At 43.8% G+C, this 27,196-nt stretch overlaps 1 protein-coding gene across 1 annotated transcript in view; it reads right to left on the bottom strand.

The window, feature by feature from the left end:
• Nucleotides 1–1,760: 1,760 nt before the first annotated feature.
• Nucleotides 1,761–27,196, bottom strand: part of LOC131223856 (uncharacterized) — a 77,933-nt gene continuing 52,497 nt past the window's right edge. Inside the window, exons 5-7 of the mRNA XM_058219381.1 lie at nt 25,529–25,630; nt 24,038–24,119; nt 1,761–1,912 (exon numbers count right to left, since the gene is read on the bottom strand). Of these exons, the coding sequence (XP_058075364.1) occupies nt 1,794–1,912; nt 24,038–24,119; nt 25,529–25,630 (303 nt within the window). The 3' untranslated portion in view covers nt 1,761–1,793. The remainder of the gene's footprint in view (nt 1,913–24,037; nt 24,120–25,528; nt 25,631–27,196) is intronic.

The following is a 27,196-nucleotide window of genomic DNA, read 5'->3' as shown; positions in this document are numbered from 1 at the left end:
AAGGTCTTTTCTTGTAGGGTAAGGTCTCAAAAAAAGAGACACTAGTCAAATGCTAAGGTCAGAATGTGCGTATCTTTGATGGTTGGGGATACCTCTATATATACAGGGAAGAGAGTCCAATCGTACAAGGATCCATCTCGATATCTTGGAGATCCATCCGGATCCGGGATCTTTACGAGATTACCAGATTCCGATGTTATCGGGATCTAATCTTAGGTGATTCCTCGAATCTATAGCTCAGATTTAGGTCGGCTCCCATATGCGGGTGATAACTTGGGAATAAGCGACTTCGATCTTCTTGACAAATCAGCATTCACTATCTTCAACCAATGGTTGGGTCGAATGGTCCGTGTTCCCGTCAACTGGGCGCTAATGGTCCTTGACCTTGTCATGGGACGTCACTGACCTGTAACCGGACGTTGACCGATCTACGGCTATCCAATGGCCAAGCTATGACTGAGCTATAACCGGGTAGTAGGCAATCTGGGGTTGATCTGTGGTCAGGCTTTATCCAACCTATGACCGTTCTATGATCGATTTATAATCGACCTATTAGGTCGGAACACGGCTTATCCAAATGGGCTCGCAGCCATGTTCTTAGAGTGTTCTTACAGTTGTATCGACCTCCTTGAAGGTCGGCCTGTTTCTGAACGTAGACGCCTTATCAGGCTCGGGTTTTACTAGGCCCGTGCTAGTTAAGTAGAGTTGGACCATTCCATAAGCCGACTTATGGACTTGTCAATTTTTCCCCAACAACATTCAGGCTAAACAAAATGATCTTGAAAATATCTTGTAAATACAGTTACATGACTTATTAGTTGGAGCTCGTAAAAAGAAAATGAGTTTCTGACTTTAGGAATGAGCTAGTAAATACAAAGGGATATTTGTTCGTGGACAGAAACTAGGAACTGTCATATAGTAAATATGGGGATCTTTGCTCCTAGAAAGAAATTACAAACTGTCATATAAATATAATGCCCCAACTCCTAACAAGAAGCCAGGGAGCTGCCAAAAAGAAATCTAGTCCCAGAGCACCATCCCACGAAATACTAAATGCTGGTCCGTTACTGAGACGCATGCTTGCGAGTAGAATGGAGAATAGTATCTTTTAATAGGCCTTTTTTCCGATGTTAGCAATCTACCATAATTTTATACTCCAGATGGTGAACAATCTTCTTTGGCGTTTGCTCCACGATTAAAGCATGGAAGAATTTGGCACTCCTATTCCCCTCCCAACCCTTTATTCCTAGGCTTCCGTTTCCAAAAGAAAGATTTTTTTTTTATTTTTTATTTTTTTAAAAAAAAAGGTCTTTAAGTAGAACCTTGCCAAAACTTTGCATGGCTTCCTGCAGACTAATCTCCCCATAACACTTCTACTATTAAGTAACTCATTTTCAGTTTGGTGAATTCAATCCTCTGCTCCCCGAGTCTTGTGAAATATATCACCAAAAACATTTCTTTTCTACAGTTGTTTAAGTCATTTTTAACCACTTCATTTTTTAGAAAAAAAAAAACTCTCAGACATTATCATCATTGTTGTCATCACTACATTCACATTCATCATAATCATCACCATATTCATCATCCAACCACCATCACCATCACATTCACATTCATCATGAGTAACAGGTAGATGAATCTCTTACACATGATAGGCAAATTTTATATCATTTATAAAAGGAAAAGAACAAGATCGAGATTAACAAAGGTGTCAACGAAGAGACAATTCTTCTAAATATCTAATGAAAATTTTACAAAAATTGGAAAAGAAAGAAATGAGGAGCTTTGAGTAATCAAGCACGGCTCATGTATTGGCCAGTTCTTGTATCCACCAATATTTCGTCACCAGTGTTAACAAACAACGGGACATTTACAACAGCACCAGTGTCGAGAGTCGCTGGCTTTGATCCACCTGCAACAAAAAATATAGATCAGTGAATGCCGTCTCAATAGAGGGGTTTGCTGATCCCACATATACCAACATGCTAGTGCATGTGCCAACATGTACAACATTGAAGCCACTTGTCAGGTGGGCCACACCATCTAGAGACTTGGCCCAAAATCAGGCCAGTACTCATTGCGTATTTCGTGCATGTACATTGATTATGGACCATTGGCTCTTTTCTTTTACCCTCCCTTTTTTTCATACATGTGGAGCCCATCTGATGAGTGGACCAGCTTTCTTTGGGACAGAACATCTACACAGTAGGACCCACCTGATGAGCAGGTTGGATGTCACACATGTGGGCACCTGGTGTGTGCACAGAGCTGCATATGCGCAATATATACATAAGGAAAAAAGATTCCGTGCTAAACGTGAATATCTAATTCATGAAGCATCCTATTATACACGTGGAACACATGTATATCATCTAGACCCTTCATCTGTGAGCCTTGCTGGGAATGGATGGGGTATACTTTCAAAAACATACCAGCCAGATGACCCCAGCCACCATTTGGAAGACTGCTCACTCAATGCCAGCTAGTGCATGTTTTCTAATCACCCATTGTGATATCCAAAAGTCTAATTAGTGGTTAGGATCAACCCACTGATTGTATTACTTTTCGAGCAGCCCATCCATGGTAGAGCCCTCATTGAATGGTGCTTGACTAACATAATTAAGGCTGCCAACAGGTATCCGGATCCCTGGTTACCAAAATACCTGACCCAATTTTATCAGATATGCATCCATTCAGGCCTGATTTAACTAGGTTGGACTCAGGCCGATGAATCTGGATCCATTTAGAAATCGGATCAGGTCGGGTACTTGGCTCAGGTTGTTGCCAATATCCAAAAATATTATCTTTTTCAGTTTCATTGTTAATTATATTTATTATTTAAAAACCACACAATGTGCATGTTTCTGGTATGGAACCGAATCCAGATCTGGACCCACACATGAGTCTGGATCCAATTCTACACCCGAATCCTTATCCAAACCCTTCCTGAATACCTTATTCTTGGTCAGAGTTAGACTGATATGGTTCAGATTGGATTTGGATCCACTACCACATGCATGGTACCTGTATCCAACTCCTACACGACCGGAAACCCAATTGCCTTGACCACGTCCAGACACAGGTATGCCAGTACCCAGCCAGTACATGACTGGCTAATAGGACAACATGCATTTGATAGCACCGGGAACTTTCTCCATACTACTAGCAACAGCAGCAGCAGCAGAAAAAGAAATGATTTTCCAGATAACACAGCAAGCCTCTTGAAAGAAATTCAAATTGAAACTTCGAAGAATTTAATGAATATGTTTGCATGTATTTGTCTAATGAATATTGGGTGCATTAACCTTTATCAGCATTCATTCATGAATGTGCTCATCGATCCAAGCCATCCAATAGAACAGCCACATCTTGGATAGGCCATTGCCAAAAGTACCAGAGCAGGATTGCCATTTCCTGGTATAGCCTCATTGTCTTTCTTAATCTCTACCCAGCAACTCACATTGACAACACTCACATGATAACTTGGTCCTACTGAGTACTAACGCCAACCCAACTAATACAAGTACACTCCAGAGAACAAGCAAGCAAAGGAGACAGCCAATCATTGCCTTGCAAATGAGGCAGTTGATAGACCCTTCCTGTCCAAGTGGTATATGGTTAACAGAAACTTCTTCCTATGATACAAGCTATAGGACAAGTTGAGGTGACTAGCACAAACAAACTGAAATTGTAAAAGCATACTTAGAAAAGGTTTCCAAGATAATGAAAAAGTGGGCAGAGAGATAAAAGGCCCACCCACTTCGACTTAGTACTAGTAAAGCTTCAGCCAAAGTATACTGTAAGGTGCATACAGGGCTCATAAGGAAGTATGATTGGACTTTCCCCATAGTTGGACGAGTTGGACAAGCAGCATACAGAGTCCAACTTCCATTGAGGCTACCTGTACTGGCTATGCTCTTCGACCAAGGAGGCATTCTGGTCGGAAGGCCGACCATTACGAGCAGCCATCAGTCCAGGAGAGAAGCTATCTTTCTTTGATCCACTTTCCCAGGCAGGGAAGAGAATAAAAATAGGCAGCAGATGGTTGCTGTGGTAGGTTTGAGGATGTTACATGGCGGATAGATGAAAGAGAAAAGCAGACCACAGATGGTCAGGGCTGAGGAAGGCACCCCCGGAACTTCGAAGACTCCACATGGTGGATTGGTGGTACACCACACAGATGGAAATAAGAAGAGAAACAGAAGCATAAGAAAAATATGCACAAGGCGGGGAGAAAAGATAGCAAAGAGGCACTGCTGGCTCCACGCTGTAGCTTTGAGTTGGAGAAATTACTGGCTTTCAATCAACCCTCAACCCCGCATGGTTGGAAGGATGTGAATCCCACCAACAGTCAATCATTCCTTATTTCACTTGTTGCCAACTACAGTGTTGTCAAACATACATATGGAACTCCCTTGTATCAAGTAAGAAACACAGGCACCAAAGTTAGAACCAAAGGACACTTGCACCACCATCAGAAAAGGAGTGGAAAGGACATGCTCAAGTAGTTGACCACCAGGAATAGTAGGGAGCCCACGAATACATGCCTATTGAACACCGCTCACATGCCAACACGACCATTCCCAACACTGCCCTTCACCCTAACTATTGACATCACCTTTAACCTCTTGGTAGCCCCCACTGTCCTCTTAATCAGAGGGCCAACACAATTTCTGCCTACTCTTTAAACTTTTTAGGCTGACGTGGTATTGACCATCCAATTGATAGATACCTTATACATGTTCCAATGTATCCAATCAGTCTGGTTTTGGCAATGAGCACATTCAGCGATTAGTGCTGATTAAGGTTAACATGCTTTCACTAAAGGTTACTAACCCTACAATGCTCGGCTAAGAGTTTGTCTGGTTCATTCAAGTTCTCAATTGGACAACAATGCCCATATTTTGGTCACATCAATGTTTTAAATAGATTCGCCATGTAGCATGTAGCTTATGCTACATAGCGTAGCTTGGCCCTAATGTCAGTAGCTCATGAAAATAACTCAAGTCACATATAGCCTACACCACATGCTAATTTTGCATATGTTATCTGCTAAATAGCCTATTGAATCCACTACATACCTTACACTACAATTTATTTTTCACTAAAACATTACAATCAATTGATGTTTTCAATTATTTATTTCATTTTTCATTTTTTAATAAAAAGTAGTTAATCTTTTCAATGATTTTAGCAAAATAATATAAGTAATAGTATTAAATCAGCTAGGTTGCTCTTTTTTTACCTTTATACTTCAATATTAATCTTTGCCTATTTTTCCTATTATTTTAGGCTGTTTGGTTGCACCAAATGCCACCAAATGTCACTATTAATCAGACTAATTTGGTGTAAATATCATGAAATTCCATCACATTTGGTGCAACCAAGCACAACCTTAACTAAAAAATCTAGAAGTAGTGTGTAGCTATGTAGCTTAAGCTTTCGCTTCAGAGGGGTGAATGCTACACTACACGCAATTCACTATTTAAAACATTGGGTCACACAAACTCTTGATTTGAAAGGTTTCATTATATCATAGAAAAAGAAGACATTCTACTAGGTAAAAATAGGGACTTTTGCTGAAAATTCAATTACGAGAAATATCTATGATAGTGATAACAAATAATGTCTGCAGGAGGGGATACACGTAGCAGAAGAGCATCAACCCTCTGTAGATTGGGCAGATTGATATTTGTGAGGATTACAAGGTCGGCTCCTCTTCTGATGAGTCGCCATACACAGGCAAGTCTCCCTCATATGCAGGGTGGCCATGGACCTTCAGTTGGCAATGCCCACAGCAATCATAGAGCATGGTGCAACAATTGTTTCTTTTTTTTTTACCTTTCGCAAAAGGGTTTTATCCCTCTCTTGGAGGGTATTCAACTCTTGTCTCCCTGGGATTGGGGAGAGATCCTAATGGCGAAATTAGTACTCTTGTTCTTAGCAACACCGTTGCGATAGGGGATCCATTGCCCACCAATCATCAGAAGCATGTGAAGCACAATGATCGCTAAGCCTTGGACCCTAGATTGGATGGGGAAAAGTCGTATTCCGTGGATAAGCTGTTGGTGCGTCAAAGGCCACTTCTCAACCATCTCCTTCACTCGGCGAAAGAGAAGTGCCCCTCAGTTAGCAGTGGGTTCGACTAAGAAAAGCGAGGGCGGCGAATCAAACGAGCATGGCAAATGGACCAAAGCTAAAGGTAATCTTCAGGATGATGAGATCAGGGTTGAAAGTAGTTGGGTGGACAAGAGAGATCATAATGGGCCCCTTTCAGATCATACCCCCATATGATTAGTTCATTGGCATAGCCAATGTTTTAAATATCGTTATCGCGTAATGTATCTCAGCCTTGGGATACGGATAAATATCGGTTATCACATGGGATATATCGGTTGTATCGCGTAATGTATCATCATTGTTGGGAAACATGGGAACATTGGGAAATTGGTCGAATGTTTCAATGAAATTTCAGGGATTGTTGAAAAAGACATCAATACACACTTAGAAATTTAAAATAAAAATAAATAAATAAATAAAGGTGCACATAATAGGGGTTTCCTTGTATGGGGTCCTAATATATGTGCTTTCCAACTGAACTAATGGAAGTATATTCAAAGTCTATTCATATAATTTATAAACGTAAGAAGACATGTATGGAAACACAAGCAATACATTCAAAAGCAAAAGAAGAATCACTAGATTGGGTTACAAACATGTTTAATTTTGTGTTTGGATACAAAGATTGCAACTGATTTGTGAGAAATTGAGAAATTTTATTTTTTCTCAAATTTCTGCAACTTGACCCATCTCCCCCAAATCTCGAAATCGAAGCTCCAAATTAATAATTTTTCATGAAAAACATGAAGAATCATAGATTTGTAACCATTTGACCCTGGTTTAACATGATTTACAACAAAAAACATGGATTGAAAATTGAAAATGCTCACTAGATCGAAGAGGTGGAATATATCGGCAATACCTGTGTGCTTCGTATCGCACAAGTGGGATACAAGATATATCATGGGATATATTGGCTGATATCATCGATATTCAAAACACTGGGCATAGCACTATGAAATCAAATAAGGAGAGCTGATTTCTAAAGAAGGCGACATGATTAAATGGGGAGATGAGGCCATAGAGACTATGATTGGGAGGGAAAACACCACCTATACAATTCAGGAGAAAGCGAAGTGGTCAATGACAATCATGGATATGATGGGGGTCTCGAAGATGAAGAGCCTCATGATATCTTCATGCAAATGGAATCTAGGGACATTGACATTGAAAAGAAAAGCCGACAATAGGTGATGGGCAAGAGAAAAGGAAGTGAAACTTCACTAGTCTCCGGTAGGCCATGAAGATCAGCTAGGGCAGAGAGTAAAAATAGCTCTAGATGATAGTGATGGCATGGAATGTCAAAGGGATGGGGGCTGCTAGAAGAAGATTAATTGTGAGCGGCCCAGTAAGAAAGTATTGGCTTGAGATCATTCTCATCAAGAATCAAAACAGGAGACAATGAATGACAAAAGGATTTTGGAATTTTGGGAAAGGAGGTGCCGATGGACTGCAGTCCCTGTTGTTGAGTCGGTCGGGGGGATCATATCAATATGGGACGACGAGTTCAACTACAACTTTATTATAGGCAAGTTCTCTATCTTTGTTAAGCTCCAGGACTTCCTCAAACACAGAATGGGTGATCTCAGACGTCAATGGACCAACGAAAATAAGTTTAAAGGTGGAATTTGTGGAGTTGAAGGAAGTTAACCACAGATTGGGGTTAGGGGGTAGGGGGGTTAATGCTATTGTATTCAGCAATGAGAAGACTACAAGATTAAGAAAATCTGGTAATACAAGACTCTTCGATGACCTCAGTAGCAACTGCCAATTGTTGATCTTCCTAGCAGAGGTTGCTTATTCTCATGGTCAAATAACAAGAATCCCCCAATTTTGAGTAAATTGGACAAGTTCCTGATTGGATTTCAATGGGAGTGTAGATGCCCTTTCTCAAGACAAGAAACTCTTCCACAGCCTACATCCGACCATTGGCCCATTTTCTTTCAGATGGAGGGCATGAGGTGTGATCCACAGTCATTCAGTTTCAAGAATAAATGGCTTTGCTATTAGAACTTCAAGCTCATAGCGCAGGAGTGGTAAAAGTGTTGCAATACGAGCAAGTGGGTTGGCTTCATATCACTGAAGAAGTTGCAATTCATTAAAGGCACATCAAAAGATTGGAGCGCAATGACGAAAGCAACAGAATCAAGAAGAGGAGAGGCGATTGAAGAATCTATTCATACTTTAAACAAGAAGGAGATTGAAGGTGGGCCTCTCACCCAATGAGAGGATATCTAGATCTTGCAAGTTGAAAGATCTCAACAAAATGTTTCTTCATGAAAAAATTGCGATGAGGACATCACATCACGTACACCTTTGTGTACGTATCAGAGGAGGCGGGTTGCACCGATTTCTCTATGGCTAGGCGAGTACCCATGATCATGTTGAAGACCCCACGTACATGTGCGAGCATCTGAAAGACCCCACACTAAGAAGATGTGCACGGGTTGTTTTAGGGAGTGATTTGGACCGTTAGATTTGAGTGACGTGACGATTCGGCCGTTGGATCGCATGGATTACATGATCGGGCCATTGATTGTGGACCATTTTCATCATCATTGCACATTAGTATGTTTTAGGATTTAGTTTATGATTGATTTATGCTTTGGACACCTTATGAATGATTTTATTTGATTTTTCATTAGACTAGAGTTATTTTGGTCAAAATTCCCTGAATAGGGTTTAATTTGTAATTTTGAAAAAAGTCTTGAGGCTATATAAAAAGGGAGGGCTTGTGAACTCCTCATTGCTTGGTTTTGTGGGGGAAAAAAAAAAGACAATAGAGAACTCCTTGTTTTCTTCTCCAATCTTCATAGATGTGAGGATGTCTTCCATGTAACTTGGAAGGAAGATCGGTGCAAAGCTTATCTTCATCAACGGAAGTGTGAGGCTTCCATCTATCCCCACACTCACATCTCTTTATCAACAATCGAGGTATTCTTCAAGTTCTCCGTGTGTTCTTTCCCTTTCTTCAAATCCATCAATAACCTTTCGTTTCTCATCCTTTATACATTCCACGACAAGCCGAACTCTCGAAACTCAAAACCTAACCTAGCTAGCCCAGACATGTAAACACATAGGGTTGGCCGTATGGCCCCACCCTTGCTCCTTTGGCCTTCCACCACCCATAGAACAAAACCCTACCTTCTCTTGTCCAAACCCTAACCCTAAACCTAGAAATCCCAAATCTTCCTATTTCCCAAATTATCAAACCCCAGCTCTTCTCAATCTTCAATTAAACCCAAATCCCTACATTCCCTCCATCCAAAACCGTAATTCCCTTATCCTAGTACCTAAACCTTTTAACTCATTTACCCAATTTACCCCATTAACATTAATTCCAAGTTTTCCTCAATTTCTCTACAACCATAATCTCACCCTAGGTAGTATTAGACGTTCCTCTTTGAAATAGGCTTCACACTATGATATTTAGATATTTATACATCCATTAGATCCTTGTTTCCCTTATTTAATGGTCTTGTAGGATGGTGCTTGGCAACTTAGGCTTGAATTATGCATGATCTCCTTTTCGAATCTTGGTATTTGTGGTGATGGTAGCAAGTTATTTTATTTTTATTAATTAATTTAATTTTGTTGATTGATCTCTCACAATATTTGAATTCATGCATTAGTCCTACATCAAATTGTATGGCGCCAGAGATTAAAAGTGTTTTATCTTAAAGAGGTTGATCGAAACACGAGTTTCTTACACCGGCTCGCCAATGGTCAGAAAAGAAGGAACACAAACTTAAATTGATCATGAATGGTGTTGTGGAGGATAAAGAAGAAAAAAATTATCAACTTCTACTAAAGGCTTTACTCAAGTGGCAGCATTCGAAGACCCCAATTCAAGGGCTTTGCCTTCCAATCGCTTGCTCTCGAGGAAGATGCATTACTCAAAAAAGAGTTCAGTGGGAGGAAGTTAAAATGCAGTGATGGATATAGAGGCAAAAGAGTCTCCAGGGCTTGAAGATGGTTTTTCCATAGGTTTTTTCTAACACTGACAGGATATTATAAGGGCGATTTGATGGAAGTTTTTGATAAATTCTAAGCCAGAGGGAAGCTTAGCATTCATATGCCTTATTCTAAAGAAATCCAATGTAGAGTTGCTCTCTAATTTCAGAACTAGTGGCCACTTGGTCAATGTCTACCAAATATTAGCATAAGTACTAGTGGAGTGCTTGAAGTTGGTCATGGTTAAGATAATAGATAGCACTATATTAGGGAGCTTTCATCACTGATAAGCAGCTTCCTGATGGAATCTTGTTGGCAAATGAATGCCTCCACTCGACGTAGAGAGCCTAGGAGAAGGGCATAATCTGCAAGATTGACATGGAAAAAACCTTTGACCATGTTGAATGGGATTTGCTTATGCAGGTTCTAAACAAAATGGTTTTAGGCAAAAGAGGCACAATTGGGTTTAGGAATGCATCTCTTTCGCCGCCTCAACCTTAATCAATGGCTCTTTAGTGAGTTTCTTCTCCAATTCCAGAGGCCACAGGCAGGGCGACTCCCTCTGCCCCTTTCCATTAGCAATTTGGCCGAATTCTTTAGTCAATTGTTTGCAAAGGCTTAAGTTTTACAGTTGACTGGTGGAACTTTCTGTATATTCCATTTGCAACTTGTTGAAGAAACCTTGGTTTTATGTAGGGTGACAGTGATCAAGTGAAGAATTTAAAAGGAATTTTAAAGTGCTATGAAGTGGTCTAGGGGCAAAAAGTGAATTTCAAAAAGAGCTCAATTGCAAGCATGTCAATATAACTCAAGCCCAAATGTCTTTCCAACAATCTGTCTTGGGTAATAACAATGAAAGCCTCTCAATCATCTATTTGGGACTTCCTGTGCATAGTGTGTGGTAAAGGCCGTTACGAGGTCGTAAAGGTCATTACATAAAGGTAACGATAGCAACAGTTATACGTTACGGGGTCGTAAAGGCCGTTATGGGGAAAAAAAATTACCCATGAAGGCTGTTACAGCCCCTGTAATGGCCCGTTATGCCCCAGGTGGGATTCCAGATAAGTGGCACTGCCAATGGCAGGTGGGATTCCAGATGGGACCCTTCCTACCCTGTGGGGTGTGGAGGGGCATCTGTAGTACAAGGGACAACAATAAGGAATGAGGTGAAACCCTTAGGGTCGGTTCCTATTTTTTGGTCAGCAAAGGAGATAGAATGTGTTTTTTGGAGGATAAATGGATCGGGTATAAAGCATCTCAGTGGCTTTCCATGAGCTATTTACGGTGGCTTCTTAGTAAGCATTGTGTCATAGTGGCTGATGGCAAGGTTGTTTAGGATATCAGGTTTAGAAGGAATCTCAAAGACAATTACATTGTCCAATTCGCTGATATGATGTTTGTTATGGGAAAATCTAAGCCAAACTCAACAGAGGTAGACTTGGATCGGCTGGTTGGGCAGCTGCAGCAAGACAGAGTTTGGAAGTCGACGTGGAATTGGGAAGAAGCCATTACGTATTGCCCGACCGCTACAACCGGACCCTTGTGAGCAAGCAACTAAAACTGACCCGATTGCGGGCTCGAATTGTAAGGGTCAGCTCGGACGAAGGAGCGTCCTATAATTACGCTCAGGAATTAACTCCAGTAAAAATGTCTAGAGTAACTGCCAACACACGATCTCGGAATAACCGCCAATATCAACATGCACATCGTCCATGATAAGGGGCCAAGATCGTGTCGAGAATGACGGACACGTTCACTCCAACTGAAAGATATAAATAGTAATCAAACCCACAAGAATAGGTGCGTAATATCTCACACCCTAAGCCCCAGCTAAATTACTTAGACCCAGATTCCTAGCCTGACTTTGGCATCGAAGGGTCCCCTGCTCTAGCCAGGGTCTCATTTGTCCTTCTCCTGTCTAGGCTTACAGGGCTCGGCACGAGTGTTCGGAGCTCAACGGGGATGAACCAGATTTTTGCATCAACATATTGGCGCCTTCTGTGGGAACCGGATAAAAAGTCTTTGTGACTTTACCAGAAATGGATAAGGGAAAGAAGAAAGCACTTCCAGTAGCAGTGGTAGAACCCGAGCCCACTGGACAACAACACTCATCTACAGTACTCCATGCTGAATCAGCTCCAACAGGACCGTCTCAACAAACTCGGAGCCGAGAAGGCAAGTACCGTGCGTCGCAGAACCAAGTGCAGGCATTGGTCAACGAGATCAGCCAAATGAAGCAGCAACAGATGGCAGGACAGCAACCACCCCCCGATCAAGGGGAGGTCGCTCCATTGGCAGCAAAGCGACCTGTTCTCGTAAGTTCGCGAGCAAGAGCGTCCTGAAGTATATCAGCTTGGGCCCTGATTCACGTATGAAATGCAGCAACCCGAGCACTGACTTGTGTGTCTGAGACCTCAGCCCTAGCCCCAACTGACCTCTGCCATGAGTTGGAAAGGAGGAGAAGGGGCAGAACACCCGAGGTCGAGGCTCCTCGTGAAACTGTCGCTGAGAACAGGGACCCATGGGAAGCTCAGCTTGACGAACTCGGAAACCATATCAAGAGCATGCAGCGGGATCACCAGACGCAGGCTCCAACTGCAGTAGAAGTGATGATGGAGGAGACCGAGCCTCCGTTTACTAGTGAAATCATGAGCGCTGCCTCCGAGGTTCAAGATGCCCCCCATCATTCAATATTCAGGTTCCGAGGACCCGACAGAACACATGGAGTCTTATCGCTCCTGGATGCAGATCCAGTCAGCATCGGAGGCGATGATGTGTAGAGCATTATCCATAACCCTCACGGGGCTACGAGAAGCTGGTACCGACAACTCAAGCCAAAGTCAATCGGCACGTTCGTCAAGCTCAGTAGAGCTTTCTTGACGCAATTCATTGTCGGAAAGAAGAGTCGAAAGCCGTCAACTCATCTACTCACCCTCAAACAGAAAAGCGGAGAATCGCTGAAGGACTACATTTCTCGATTCAACGAGGAGGCTTTGCAGGTCGACGATTACTCTGACAAGATGGCTCTGACCGCAATGATCAGTGGACTCAAAGACGGGAGGTTCCTCTTCTCGATAGGGAAGAACCCCCTGACCACTCTGAGCGATCTCATAAATAGAGCCCAGAAGTTTACTAACACCGAGGAGTTCTTTAGCTCGCGGAAAAGTGCACTAGGCTCGAAACACTCATCCAAAGACAAGAAGCGCAAGGATGCCCCATTCCAACCTAGCACAAGCAAGAAGAGATCAGATGAGGATTGATCCCATGGCCAAAGGCCGAATAGAAAACCCGAAAGCTGATTCAGCTCGTATACTCCTCAACACGTCTCCAGAGCAGATCCTGTTGGATATCCGAGACAAAAGGTTGTTACATTGGCTGAGCTGCATGAAGACGGAAGAGGGTCAGCGAGACAAACGCAAATATTTTTGTTTTCATCGGGACCATGGGCATAACACCAGCGATTGCGTCGACTTGAAGGAGGAGATCGAGACCCTCATCCGCAAGGGTCACTTGCGTCGGTACATAAAAGAAGAAAGACAGACTTGGAAGGATGAGCAACCAAGCAAAGCTACGGACGATGGTACAGAGATCCGGACGATATACGGTGGTCCGTCCGGGGGCGGCGACTCAAACCAAACCCAAAAAGCTCATGCTCAGAGCACAGACCCCGAGCACTACATCCGCTTAGCTAACAAGCCGAGAAAGGAGCTCCGAGTGAGCCCGTGCAATCTTACATTTACAAAGGATGACGTGAGTGGAATTCAGCATCCTCATGACGATGCGTTGGTAGTCATGATGATGATAGCCAATCGTAAGGTATACCACATCCTAGTCGATACTAAGAGCTCAGCCAACATCTTGTACTCCGAAGCATTCGACAAGATGGGTATTGACAGGTTGCGCCTCCGACCTGTCCGGACCCCGTTGCACGACTTCGCAGGCAATAAAGTTATCTCGGAAGGGGCGATCTCTCTCTCGGTCACAACAGGGGAAGGACAGAATCAAGTCACTCTGTTGGTGGACTTTTTGGTGGTAAACACACCGTCAACACACAATGTCATCCTTGGATGACCATCTCTTAACACCATGAGGGCAGTGGTATCCACGTATAACCTGATGATGAAGTTCCCTGCTATTGGGGGAGTCGGCTATGTCAGAGGCGACCAGGGAGAAGCTCAACGATGCTATTCCATAGCAGTTAGAAAGGGCTCAACAAAGTAAGCCTTCACAATGGGTATGCTCGACCTCAGAGAAGACACTTCAATGGAGAGTTCCCCTGTGGAGGACCTCTTGACCTTCCCACTCGACGACGCTGATCCGACCAGAACGGTCCAACTCAGATCATCGTTGAATGCCGATCAGCAGAATCAGATGCTGAATTTTCTGCGACAGCACAAAGATGTCTTTGTGTGGTCTCACCAAGAAATGCCGGGCATCGCTTCTGAAGTTATAGTCCACAGGCTGAATGTGGATCCGGAACACAAGCCAGTCGAGCAGAAGAGAAGGGCTTTTGAGCCCAAGAGATGTGGCGATTGTCGAGGAAGTTGCAAAACTCCTCGACGCTGGCTTCATAAAAGAGGTCCACTACCCAAACTGGATCGCCAACGTTGTGCTTGTCAAAAAGGCCAACGGAAAGTGGCGAGTCTTCTTAGATTACTCCGACCTCAACAAGGCTTGCCCCAAGGATAATTTCCCCCTCCCGAGGATCGACCAACTGGTAGACAGCACAACCGGGCACAAGCTCCTAACGTTTATGGACGCATACTCTGGTTATAACCAGATTACTATGAACTCCTCGGACAAACAGAAGACAGCATTCGTCACAGATAAAGGACTCTATTGTTATTGGGTCATGCCCTTCGGGTTAAAGAATATAGGGGCAACCTATCAGCGACTGGTGAACAAAATGTTCGCCCATCAAATCGGTAAGACCATGGAAGTTTATGTCGACGACGTGCTAGTGAAAAGCATCAGATCAGTCAACCACAACTCGGATCTAGCCGAGACCTCCATCCTTTGAAAGTACTAGATGAGACTGAACCCGACCAAATGTGCGTTCAGTGTACGTTCGAGCAAGTTCCTCGATTTCCAAGACAGCTAGAGGGGAATCGAGGCCAATGCGGAAAAGATAAGAGCTCTCCTGGACATGAGCTCACCTCGGACTATGAAGGAGATCCAACGCCTCACAGGAAGAGTAGCCGCGCTTAACCGCTTCATCCCCAGTGCTACGGACAAGTGTCTCCCCTTTTTCCAGCAGTGAAGGGTGGTAAGAAGGCAAAGTGGACTCCTGAGTGCGAGCAAGCTTTCCAGCAACTGAAGTAGTATTTGGGATCACCCCCGTTGCTCTCTAAACTAGAGAAGGGAGAACCGTTGCTACTTTACTTAGTCGTTTCCTCCTCGGCCGTCAGCTCAGCGCTCGTCAGAGAGTTTGGAGGAAAACAATACCCTGTTTACTATGTCAACAAGGCGTTAGTCCGGGCAAAAACGAGATATCCAGATATGGAGAGGCTCGCCCTAGATCTAATTGTGTCGGCTCGTCGGCTACACCCGTACTTCCAAGCACACTCCATAGTTGTCCTCACAGATCAACCCCTTCGACAAGTACTCCAAAAGCCTGAAGTGTCTGAACGGTTGACTAAGTGGGCAGTTGAGCTCGGCGAATTAGACATCAAATATCTACCGAGGATAGCCATCAAGGGCCAAGCAGTGGCCGATTTTATAGTGGAGTTCACCGCTCAAAATAGTGAGACCGAGTCGTCTGGCTCAGACGTACCCATGTGCTCGACAAAGAGCCTTGCGATCCTTCCTATCCCTGAGTCTATCGGGAAGACCGAGGCAGAGGATAAATGGACGTTGTTCGTAAACGGTTCATCAAACTCAAAGCAAGGAGCAGGGATCATTCTAGTCGCGTCTGATGCGACGACAGTTCAGTACACGACAAGGCTCAGATTCCGAGCCTCAAATAATGAAGTAGAGTATGAAGCCCTGTTGGCCGGGCTCAGATTAGCAGCTGCCTTGGGGGTCCGAATTCTGAATGTCAAGTGTGATTCTTAGCTCATCGTAAACCAAGTATCATCAGAATATGAGGCGAAGGAAGCCAGAACGGTAGCTTACCTGAGTGAGGCTCGGAAGCTAATAAAAAAGTTCCAAGAGTGCAACATCAATCAAATACCAAGGGCCGAGAATTCCTGGGCCGACGCTCTTGGGAAGGTCGCTTCAGCTACTGAAGGAAGAATCCCGATATTCATCCCAGTGGAGTTCTTGAGCAAGCCGAGTATCAATTGTCGTGGTCAAGAGGTCGTCCAACCTGTACAAACAATTCCGAGTTGGATGGACCCGATAGTTGAGTTCCTCAGGGACGGTAAGATTCACGAGGACAGATTGGAAGCCCGACACCTAAGGATTAGATCGGCACAATATACTATCATCGGGAATATCTTATACAAGAAGGGATTTTCTCAGCCATATCTGAGGTGCCTACGACCTGACAAGGCAGAATATGTGATTAGGGAGATCCACAAGAGAATATGCGGAAATCATTCCGGAGGCAGAGCCCTAGCGCAGAAGATCATTCGTCAAGGATACTTCTAGCCAACGATCCAAGGTGACTCCAGAGACTTCACTCAGAAGTGTGACAAGTGTCAAAGATTCGCAGCCATCCCCAGATAGCCGACGGAAGAACTGACCCCCATAAGCGGGCCTTGGCCATTCGCTCAGTGGAGAATCGACATCATCGACCCTCTGCCCCAGGGTAAGGGACAAACCAAGTACGTGATCGTAGCAGTGGATTACTTTACCAAATGGGCCGAGGCCGACCCTGTTGCCAGGATTACCGAGCGGAAGGTAACAGACTTCCTCTGGAAGAATATCGTATGTCAATTCGGCATCCCGCATACCATTGTTTCGGACAACGGGAAGCAATTCGACAACGATAGATTCAGGAGCATATGTCAAAAGCTTGGCATCAGGAACGCCTATTCATCACCTCGGCAACCTTAGTCAAATGGCCAAGTGGAGGCAATAAATAAAATAATAAATAGTCATCTCAAGACCAAGTTGGAAAAGGCGAAAGGCACATGGACCGATGAACTCCCATTTGTGTTATGGGCATACAGAACTACAGCTCGGACAACAACAGGGGAAACACCATTCTCCCTTTCCTACGGTGCTGAGGCGATCATTCCAATCAAGATAGGACTCCCCACCGCCTGAGTGCGATCATATCACGACGGGTAGAACGCTGACCAAATAGCAATGAGCCTCGACTTAATTAAAGAACTAAGAGATACCGCCAAGCTATGAATCGCAGCTTGACACCAACAGGTCGCCCGCTTCTACAACTCCAAGACCAAGACAAGGCGTTTCCGACTAGGTGACCTAGTCCCGCGCCGTGTGTTCCAAAACACGTCAGAACCAGGAGTAGGATCCTTAGGACCTAATTGGGAAGGTCCTTATCAAGTTGTCAGCTCAGCAAAGCCTGGCTCTTATCGACTCAAGGATCTGGAAGAGCGTCCCCTGCCGCATCGGTGGAATGTCGAACATCTGAAAATCTACTGCTCTTGAGAGAAACAATGTAAGGGTCGGCTCATCTCTCCAGGAATCTACTGTTTTAATAAAAGATGCATCTTTCAACATGAAATTGTCCAGTTCTTTTCTACACAACTTACATGGGACCTCCGCGAGAAATAAGGTCTCACGGGTGAGCCGACTACTTGACAAGAGTGGTCGACTCGCCATCCGAGTACGCTACGAAGGACCATCTCTCATGTGCAGAGACAGAACCCTTCGGCAGGCAAACTCTTATAGAAGAGATCGGCTCGTCATTCGATAAATCGTATCAAGTGCAATCCACATAATCAAAAATCATTATTCATCAAAAATATTCAAGTTAAATATATATATATATATAAAGGGAGATAATGGCGGACTAATTGGCAGAGGGAAGATCGGAGCCAGGGAGTCGGCTGGAAGCAGCGCCTTCAGCCTGCTTCCCCCCAGCATCGTCAGCGGCTAGGGCATCCAGGTTGAGGTCTGGATAAAGGTTTCGAACATCGTCTATACAGGCATTATAGCCACAATAATAGAACTTGTCAACTTCGGCAGTCCTTTCCGCTGAAGACTTGTACTCCTCAACGGCGGCGACAACCATTGAAGTAGCTGAGGCCTCAAACTCAGTGTGCTGAGCTACCTTAACTTTCTCAACCTCGATCTCCAGCTCCGTGGCAGCGTCGACCTTAGCTTGCCCTAACTCAGCTGCCAGTCGAACAGTATCCTCCTCCATCGAGCCAAGATAGGTCCTGATCTTTGAGAGCTCAAACTCAGCAACACCGCAACGGGCCTGAAGCTCGATGATGCCCCGTTGGTATAACAGTTCCCTTACCTTCCCCTCCACCAGTAAGCCTCGTAACTCCTCCCGCTCCTGCCGAAATGCTTCGACTTCTCCCCAGAGAGTTTCAATCTCCTCATCCTTCCTAGTCACTTCCCGTAGTCTCTCCCGAGTCGACAAAAGCATGGGCAATGACTGAGCCAGAGAAATAGTCAGGAACAGTTCGAAACCATACAAGACAAAAATCGTACAAGAAGGTTACCTTGTAGTAGACAGAGGCAAGGTTGTTAACGAAAGACTCATGGCGATGAGTAAGGAGTTCAGCAATCTCCTCCTCAGGGGCGTATTTTGCCGCCCAGTAAACCAAGCCAGACATGTGTTAGCCCGGTGGGAGTCCTCCTATTTCAAGGAGAGGAGCAGACCCTGCCGCCTCACCTACACCACTAGCTACCGAGACCTGAGCCTCGGCCATCGCGGTGCCTCCATCCCCTGGCGAGGTGTGCATGCCTCTAGTAGTTTGATCGGCTCCCTCGCGTTCGGAAGAAGAGGGAATCACGAAGCCTCTCCCACTCTCTCCCCCTACCGTGGGAGGTTGTGTGGAGGTAGTCGGGGGCATCTCAAGGGCTTGGGCGAAGGCGGCAACAGGTCAGACTTCAGAGGTAGGGGCGACCCCAGTCTCAGGAGCGGCATCAGGGACCACGACAAGAGTGACCTCTACATGAGGAGTCTCCTTCTTCCTCCGAGTAGTGACTTTTACTCGGGATTCAGAGCGTAACATCTACTGGATAGATGGGGGCTTCCTCTTTCTGGTTCCTAAAGCCTCGGTCATACCTATGCAAGCAGCGAAAATTAAGGAAACATCCGCAACTAAAGAGATTTTTTCGGCATAATGAGATGATACTGACTTTAAGCAGAAGGGAGGGGCTTGAGTTTGCAAAGTCCAGACTGGTGAAGGTTGTCCGGATTAATTACGTAGTGTCAGACGCGCTGCTCTTCTTTAAGCAACCTCGCCCTGGCCACCTGAGTCCGGAGAAGAGAGGAGAGCTTGAGAGCTCCCTTCGAGTATTCTACAAAGATAAATAAGAATCGGTCAGAGGGGCATAGGTCGGGAAACCAATAAGGAACAGGCACCTCTCGAAATCCGACCTGGGGTGAAGAATTTGGTGGGCACTCTGACCCGCAGATTTCTGAGCTCAACCGAGGGCGCTTCCCACTCTCCCGAGGCCCAGAAGCACTTATTCTTCCAATCTTTGTTGGAAGAAGGACGTCTGAACACGAGGCCTGAGCCCTGATGGGCCCTGGCAGCGAAGTAGTACCAACACGGCTCGCAGCGGTCATGCTTAGCTTGGTAAAGGGACAGGAACTCGTCGAGCACCAGCTCTTGATTCTTGGCCTAATGCTATATTACATACAAAGCCATCGAGATTCTCCAAGCATTAGGAATAAGTTAGCCCGGAGCTAACTTTAAGCGTGCAGTCGTGGCGTGCAGAAAGGGATGCATCGGAAGCTGAAGCCAGCATTGTAAAGCACAGACGAAGATGGCGATGTCACCCTCAGTAGGATCACCGAGGGCATCATGGGGAGCAAGCGCTCGTATGTGTACCGAGTCAGGAATCTGAAACTCCGCGCGAATCCGAGCCATCTAAGACTCGACGAACACGGAGCCCCCGAGGATGAGCTCCGCAGGTCGGCCACCTGATGGTCCGGCGATAGCCCTTCCCATCAGGTCTCGGGGTATCCTTTCGTGCCCTTGGAGCGAGAACTGGCTTTAGGGCCTTTACCCTTTTGAGGGCAAGGATGGAGAGGTATCGCTTCCAATGGGGCCTCAAAGCCTCGGGCCTAGAGTTCAAGCTCTCTGGCTCGGATTCGCCTTCGAAGGCACATCCTTCTCGAACCTCATCTGACCCATTTGACATTGTAGATTGAAAGGAAAAAAGAAAAGACTGAAAGAAGGCCGAAAGCAGAAAATACTCACCGGAAATTGCCTACTCCGGGGAACTTCCACAGCGAGCGCCTTCCAAAAGTATGAGAGCAGAGTTATTCTGAGGGAGGGAAGAATAGTTTATATAGCCCAAGGTTACCGCCTATAATCATGACGAACAGCTATCCTCGAAGTTGAAACGACATGACACTGAGCCCTGCTGCATACGTGGCGGTGAATCATTCGTCCGAGTTGACACCCTCCAAGCCGCACGTTGCCAACACCGAATAGCATTCAATGCGCAGATGACCATCCACCTCTCAATGTCCACCCGGCAGCGCCCCGCTCACCCAAGCAATTCGAATCCTTCACCGTCGCCACGCGTTCGCCAACCACAGGCTTGTACCCAAAAGGCTGTCACCGTAGTACAGCGCCTTGATAGCAGAGAACCATGATTACAACTGTTCATTTCAATCTTGCCGACTTACTATTATGAAGGGGACAGTGGTTTATTTTCCCAGTCATTTACTCCCTGAGTCCGAGCTCGGATTCAGAGAGTAGGGGGCTCCTATTATGAGAAAATCTTAGCCGAACTCAACAGAGGTAGACTTGGATCGGTTGGTTGGGCAGCTGCATCAAGACAGAGTTTGGAAGTCGACATGGAATTGGGAAGAAGCCATTACGTATTGCCCGACCGCTACAACCGGACCCTTGTGAGCAAGCGACTAAAACCGACCCGATTGCGGGCTCGAATTGTAAGGGTCAGCTCGGACGAAGGAGCGTCCTATAATTACGCTCAGGAATTAACTCCAATAACAAATGTCTGGAGTAACTGCCGGCACACGATCTCAGAATAACCGCCAATATCAACATGCACATCGTCCGTGATAAGGGGCCAAGATCGTGCCGAGAAGGACGAACACGTTCACTCCAACTGAAAGGTATAAATAGTAATCAAACCCACAAGAACAGGTGAGCAATATATCAGACCCTAAGCCCCAACTACATTACTTAGACCCAGATTCCTAGCCTAACTTTGGCATCGAAGGGTCCCCTGCTCTAGCCAGGGTCTCCTTTGTCCTTCTCCTATGTAGGCTTACAGGACCCGGCGCGAGTGTTCGGAGCTCAACGAGGGTGAACCAGATTTTTGCATCAACAATGTCCATCTTTGAGCCAGTGCAAATCTTCACCTTCGACAAAGAAACAAAGTTATGGAAAAGGTCAGCCTCGAGTATATTTTCAACCAATTCTTTCTTTCATGGAGTTTTGAAGGCTAGCTCCAACTCATTCCTAGCCAACATTTGGAATTCTTTGGTATCACCCAGGATTGCAATGTTCATGTGGATAGGGGTCAAAGAAAAAGTGTTGACACGTGATCGGGTTCAGAAGAGGGTTGTTAGTCTTAAGAGCATATGTGTTCTTTGCAAGCTTAAACACGAACAACATCTCATCTTTTTTTTACATTGCTCCTTCACCTCAGTGGTCTAGAGTTATGCGTCATCTCTTTTTGGTCTGGCATTGACACTTAGGCAACAATTTGCAGGAATTGATGGTTAGCTAGGATGAAGGGCCCTGTAACAATAGAGGTAGAATTGGATGGCAATTTGTTCAGATCTTTGTATGGTGGGAGATCTCGACTTGACTCTCCTGTCGAGCACATCTATCTGAGATTTTGGTCCAACCTGGCTACATGGGTCTGGGTCACAAATTGTTTGCTAATGTCGAGTCACTGATTTTGCCCTTCTCGAATCACATGCTTGACATGTAGAAGAAGTGCGCCACGAACATAATGGAGGGGCGATCATTATATGCAATGCCATATGTTTTTAGTGGATACCGTTGCATCTAGAGAAGGCGGTCATCTATTTGGCATGGGGGGGTTTGCTAGTGGATGAATTTGGAGCAGTGATGCTCACATTTTCAGGCATGGTGGTGGGCCTTGATTCCCTGCTCTCTGTTATGATTTCATACCTTCGAGAAGATATTTAAATTATTCATAATCATCAGTTCATGTGCATGTCCAGCACAGTGGAAAGTGCCTCATCAATTCATTTGCTCTTGGGGTAATGGGGGTGGGGCACAAGGAGATTAGACCTCTGATCAAAGGACTAAACATTTAGTTTGCTCACTTTCTCAATGGGTCTAATCCCTTGGGAGTTTGATCTTGCCATGTTTGGGACTTGGCATCCCTTACTATGTGTTGGGAATTCTCTTCCCCTCCCATAGCTTTTAATGAATTTTGTTATACTTCCAAAAAAAAAAAAAAACAGATAATAGCTATGTTGTCATCCTTGTCATAAAAAAGGTACATGGCAATTAAGAGGATATACCTATTCATCCACAAGCTCCTATAAATTTCACTTGAGATTCTTGATGTTCTCAGAGGCTAAACTGTCAGTGCATTTTCCACCATATCTCAAGTGCAGTGACTCATCCATCATACAAATGGAAAACATGTACACTAATCGAGAACATCCAAATCATGGACACCACCATAGATAGAGTTTTCCAAAAACTACGCTTACTAGATGCTCCTAGTCATCCAATTGGTGGTCGTCAAAGGTACCATTGAAAAGAAAATTGACACATACCAAATTCAACGGCAGATATCAAATGATCAAGATCAATGTTGTCGAATCGCATATGCGATCATGTGCAATCGCAAATGCCTATACACATATGCGGCCGCATATTTAAAAAAATAATATAAAAAAAAAATTGAAAAGTTACATATATATATATATATATAAAAGAAACTAAGGAGAACTTTTCTAAGTTAATAGATAACTAATTTTACGTATTTAAAATACATTTAAGAGAGATAAAATCAATTAAACAATGAATTAAACATCAAGTCATTGACATTTAACAATATAGTTAACAAGAAGTAACAACAAAATCAACAAGCTATTTATTTATTATTGTAGAAAATCAACAAGCTATCTTCCTTGATACTTGAAAGTGCTTGAATCTTGATCTTCCAACTTCCAAGAGAGAGGGAATGTAGGAGAGAGAGAGAGAGATTAATATCACTTGGAAGTAGGAAATACAAGAGAGAAATTAAGATCACTTGTAATTAAGAAATGTAAGAGAAAAAAAGAGTAAGAGAGTTTTGTAGTGAGGATATTGCAAATGGAGGAGATTTGGAAGCATTTTTATAGGCAAAATGTTGTTTTTATTCAAAAAAATAAAAATAAAAAATTCAATGTGCCATTGCGAATATGCAAATGCATATGTTGTATGCGATCGCATACATCGCATATGCGATCACATATTTTCGCATATGCCACATATGCAATCGCATATGTGCCATGACTGCATATGGATATGCGCATATGCGGTCGCACATGACAACACCGCATATGCGGTCGCACATGACAACACTGATCAAGATCATCCTACTATTGTGTTTTTGCAAAATGCTCCTTCCTCAATAGGGCTGGCAATGGACCCTGCCTGGGCCAGGCAAAATCAATATTTATTAGGCCTGGCCTGAAACCCGGTCTGAGCAGTTCAAAATCGGGGTCTGAGGCCCACCCATTGCCAGGCCCATTCCTCAATGGATACCGTTATTTCATTAGTTTGAACTGATATGCAAGTGCACAGTGTATGAGTCAGCACCATTTAAGAAATGGCAGGAGATGGACATAGTAGCCTAGCCCTCTCATCAACCACATATGCAGGAGGTATAACTTTCCAAGAAAACCAATCAATACCTTGTGCAGTGTCCCCTTTAAGGCCAGGATCCACGTCAACCACAGCCAGCTTAACTGTGATGGGAAGCTCAAAATCGATAATCTGCAACAACAACATTACTTTGATTTCATTTCGTGCACATTTAATTCATGTGTATGCATTTAAATGTCTCCATGTCTATGACCTAGACACATGTACTGCTACTCGTGCAAGTCGAGAAGGCCTTGGGTTCATGACTTGGCATTTCACCTTTCCAAAACAGAGGTTTTCTCACTACAAATGCACTCTACACGCAGCCAAATGTGCCCACATGGAAAATGTGTAAAGCATCCAAGCCACTATCAGGTGAACGCATGGTGCAGTTGAACCGATTGAAAAATAAAAACTGATCCACCATCAGAAGGCTTGAAATTGAAGAAGTTTAGCAAAAAAACAGAACAAAAAAATTGTTAGTTTTTAACACCATCAGTTGTTTTCTTACATATCTTTCCTACTTTATGTTTTATGAGCCTGATTTTTCTACCAAAATCATAAACAACTGCACCTGATACACAGATTGAGTGTGTCCTATTTGTGCTATGCATTTAGAGGTGCATGGATTGCACATGGGGTTACTAAACCACTGGAGGACATTACAAAAGTCCCAACCTTTGCAGGGGAAATATATTTGAGATGCTCACCAAGGCAATGGATGGCATGATGCATCACAGTGGTTACAGTGGGTGGATGCATACTGTTGAAGAGGTTTGTTCCAGAGGCTCACAAGCCTCACTGGATATGGAGGCTTGATCATCACTAGCATCCCCACCAAAATCATCATCTCCTTTAAAGCAATTGAAACTGTTAATCTGGTAGGCCGCCATTAGAAGAGCTTATAAATACCAAATCTCAGTGACTTGACTATCTTAGCAGTCGCATTAGTGGTCTGCAATGTGATGGTTGAGATGAATTTTCCTTCTCTTCAATAAAGTTGCATCATCCAGTAAACGAAGAATGAATTAGCGGTTGAAAATAGTTGGTTAAAACTGGGAAGATTGCCATCATGTGATGGTTAAATGGAAATATAGTCAATAGTCCCAATTCAACATGCAGATGTCCATTGATCAGAGGTTAAAACCATTCAATCAATGTGATTTTGCGAAATTCCCCATTTGCATTTTGGCCTGAGATTTGGATGGTATTGTCTAAGGTACATGTATATTGTGCGTATGTAGTGTGCAAGGGTATGGATCATACTGTGCCAGCATATCACATAACTGTTAAAACAGAGGGTGCATATATTAGTTCCCAGAAATGTCCTGAAGTAGCAGGTACTTTAGCATGTGCCCATTGCAAATACATATCTATGCTTGCATGTGTTGGTGAACTTTTACATATAAAAACACATGCAAATGCTCAAACATGCATGCATGTGGGTGCAAAAGTATGTTGCCAGTTGGTTGTGACATGAGAGAGTCTCGCAGCCTGAAATGACAATGTGGAAATCAAGATGAGACTGAAAAGGAAATTACCCGTCCATTCCAGAATAGCAAAGTGCAGTCCATGCCCTCTTTCAACCATTTTCTCTTATCAGCCACATCTTCCTCGTTAAGACGGCTTTCTTCATAAGTTGACTGTAGAATATAAACCACTCCAAAGTCAGAAGGTTTCTTTAACTTCAGCAAATACAAAAAATCAATAATAAGCATCAAGCACAAACTGATCTTGCTTCCTACTCTGATCAAAACCTTTCTAGGATTGCAATCATTGTGAGATTCAGTGACATGGCATCATCATCACTACGTCATGTAGGCTTGTCCCAGTTATTTGGAGCAAAGTTACCAAAATCACCAAACCCATATATTTTCACTTGCGAATCACAATCTGGATTATGGGTCATTTGCAACCCAGATTGATTAAGTTTATGATGAAAAAATGTACATTTTTAAAAGATTTTACATAGAAGTATATTTTTATACTTTGATTTCTGCAGCAGCATGCCTATAATAAGGTACTATGCATGCAGGATTTATAATAATATCATTCTTCATATATAAATAACAAAACAAATTCGAATATAAAAGGATATGCTTGTTGTATGAACTGGAGCAAGCCCACATGATCCTACCCGACACCGCATGTAGGAGGGAGTAGCTTTCCATGTGACAGTTCCTCTACCATGAACCAGAGCAACTTGCAATCCAATTTCTTTTTTATTTCTTTTTCTTTTCCCTTTCTTTTTTTTTTTGACATATAATATTAAACTAGGGTATGGTATAGGGGACACGTGGAAAAGTAGGGTAGAGAGAAAAAGGTAGAGAGAGACTAACAGGAAAGGGTGTGGATGCACGCGCGCGCACGCGCACACGCACACACACAGAGAGAAGGGTTTTGATGGTGGGCAACCCATCCCCACTTTTCCAGTTTTGTGGCCCACTCGAGCTTTAGAGCTGCCTATTTTATGGGTTGGTGGCCTAACGTGATCTAGCACACTAGATGTACGCTACATAGTCATCTGGTGGGCCCACCAATGTTCAGAGTATCGGCCGACCAAGGATACAGAAACATGTATCCATATCGCCGATACTTGAAAAAATATCATTGTCTCAAGGAAATACTAGAAAAACATCGAGGAAAAGGTAAAAAAATTTCAATGAAACTATAAGAGATGTTAAAATACACATATTTACACATTTAGGAATCAAGATATTGGAAAAAACAACTATACATAAGAAATTTTCATTTTGTAGGGGCCTAAACTGTAACACACTGGATTTTCAGTCATCAGGTGTTGCCAGCCATCGGTGTACAGATTGGGATCAATCTGACTGTTGGATTGATCAAGATCTGCAAATAAGACAATATTCGCTTGTATGGTCTACCTAAGCATTGGATCTGCCTGAATATTGGACTGATGTCCCATTTTAAGCAAGTAGATTAGGATGATCGGAGTGGATTTCACAAGACATCATTGTGGACCCCATAGGGTGTGCACCCGCTGTGCACCGGACAGGGAGCTTGGTCAAATGTTCACTCCCCAAGTATAGGGTTGTGATGTAGTAATAAACTCGGTAAGACCGAGGTCGAATCCACAGGGACTGATACCTGTACGTTATCTGAAACCAAGTAGAACTAGAACTAGACTAAGATGTGATCTAACCAAATAGAATTTTAAGGAATAATTGTGAGATAATTATCTA

This window comes from Magnolia sinica, chromosome 13 (genome assembly GCF_029962835.1).
Source record: "Magnolia sinica isolate HGM2019 chromosome 13, MsV1, whole genome shotgun sequence".
NCBI lineage: Eukaryota > Viridiplantae > Streptophyta > Magnoliopsida > Magnoliales > Magnoliaceae > Magnolia > Magnolia sinica.
Note: the sequence above shows the minus strand (reverse complement) of the source record. Positions and strands in the feature narration are given on the sequence as shown.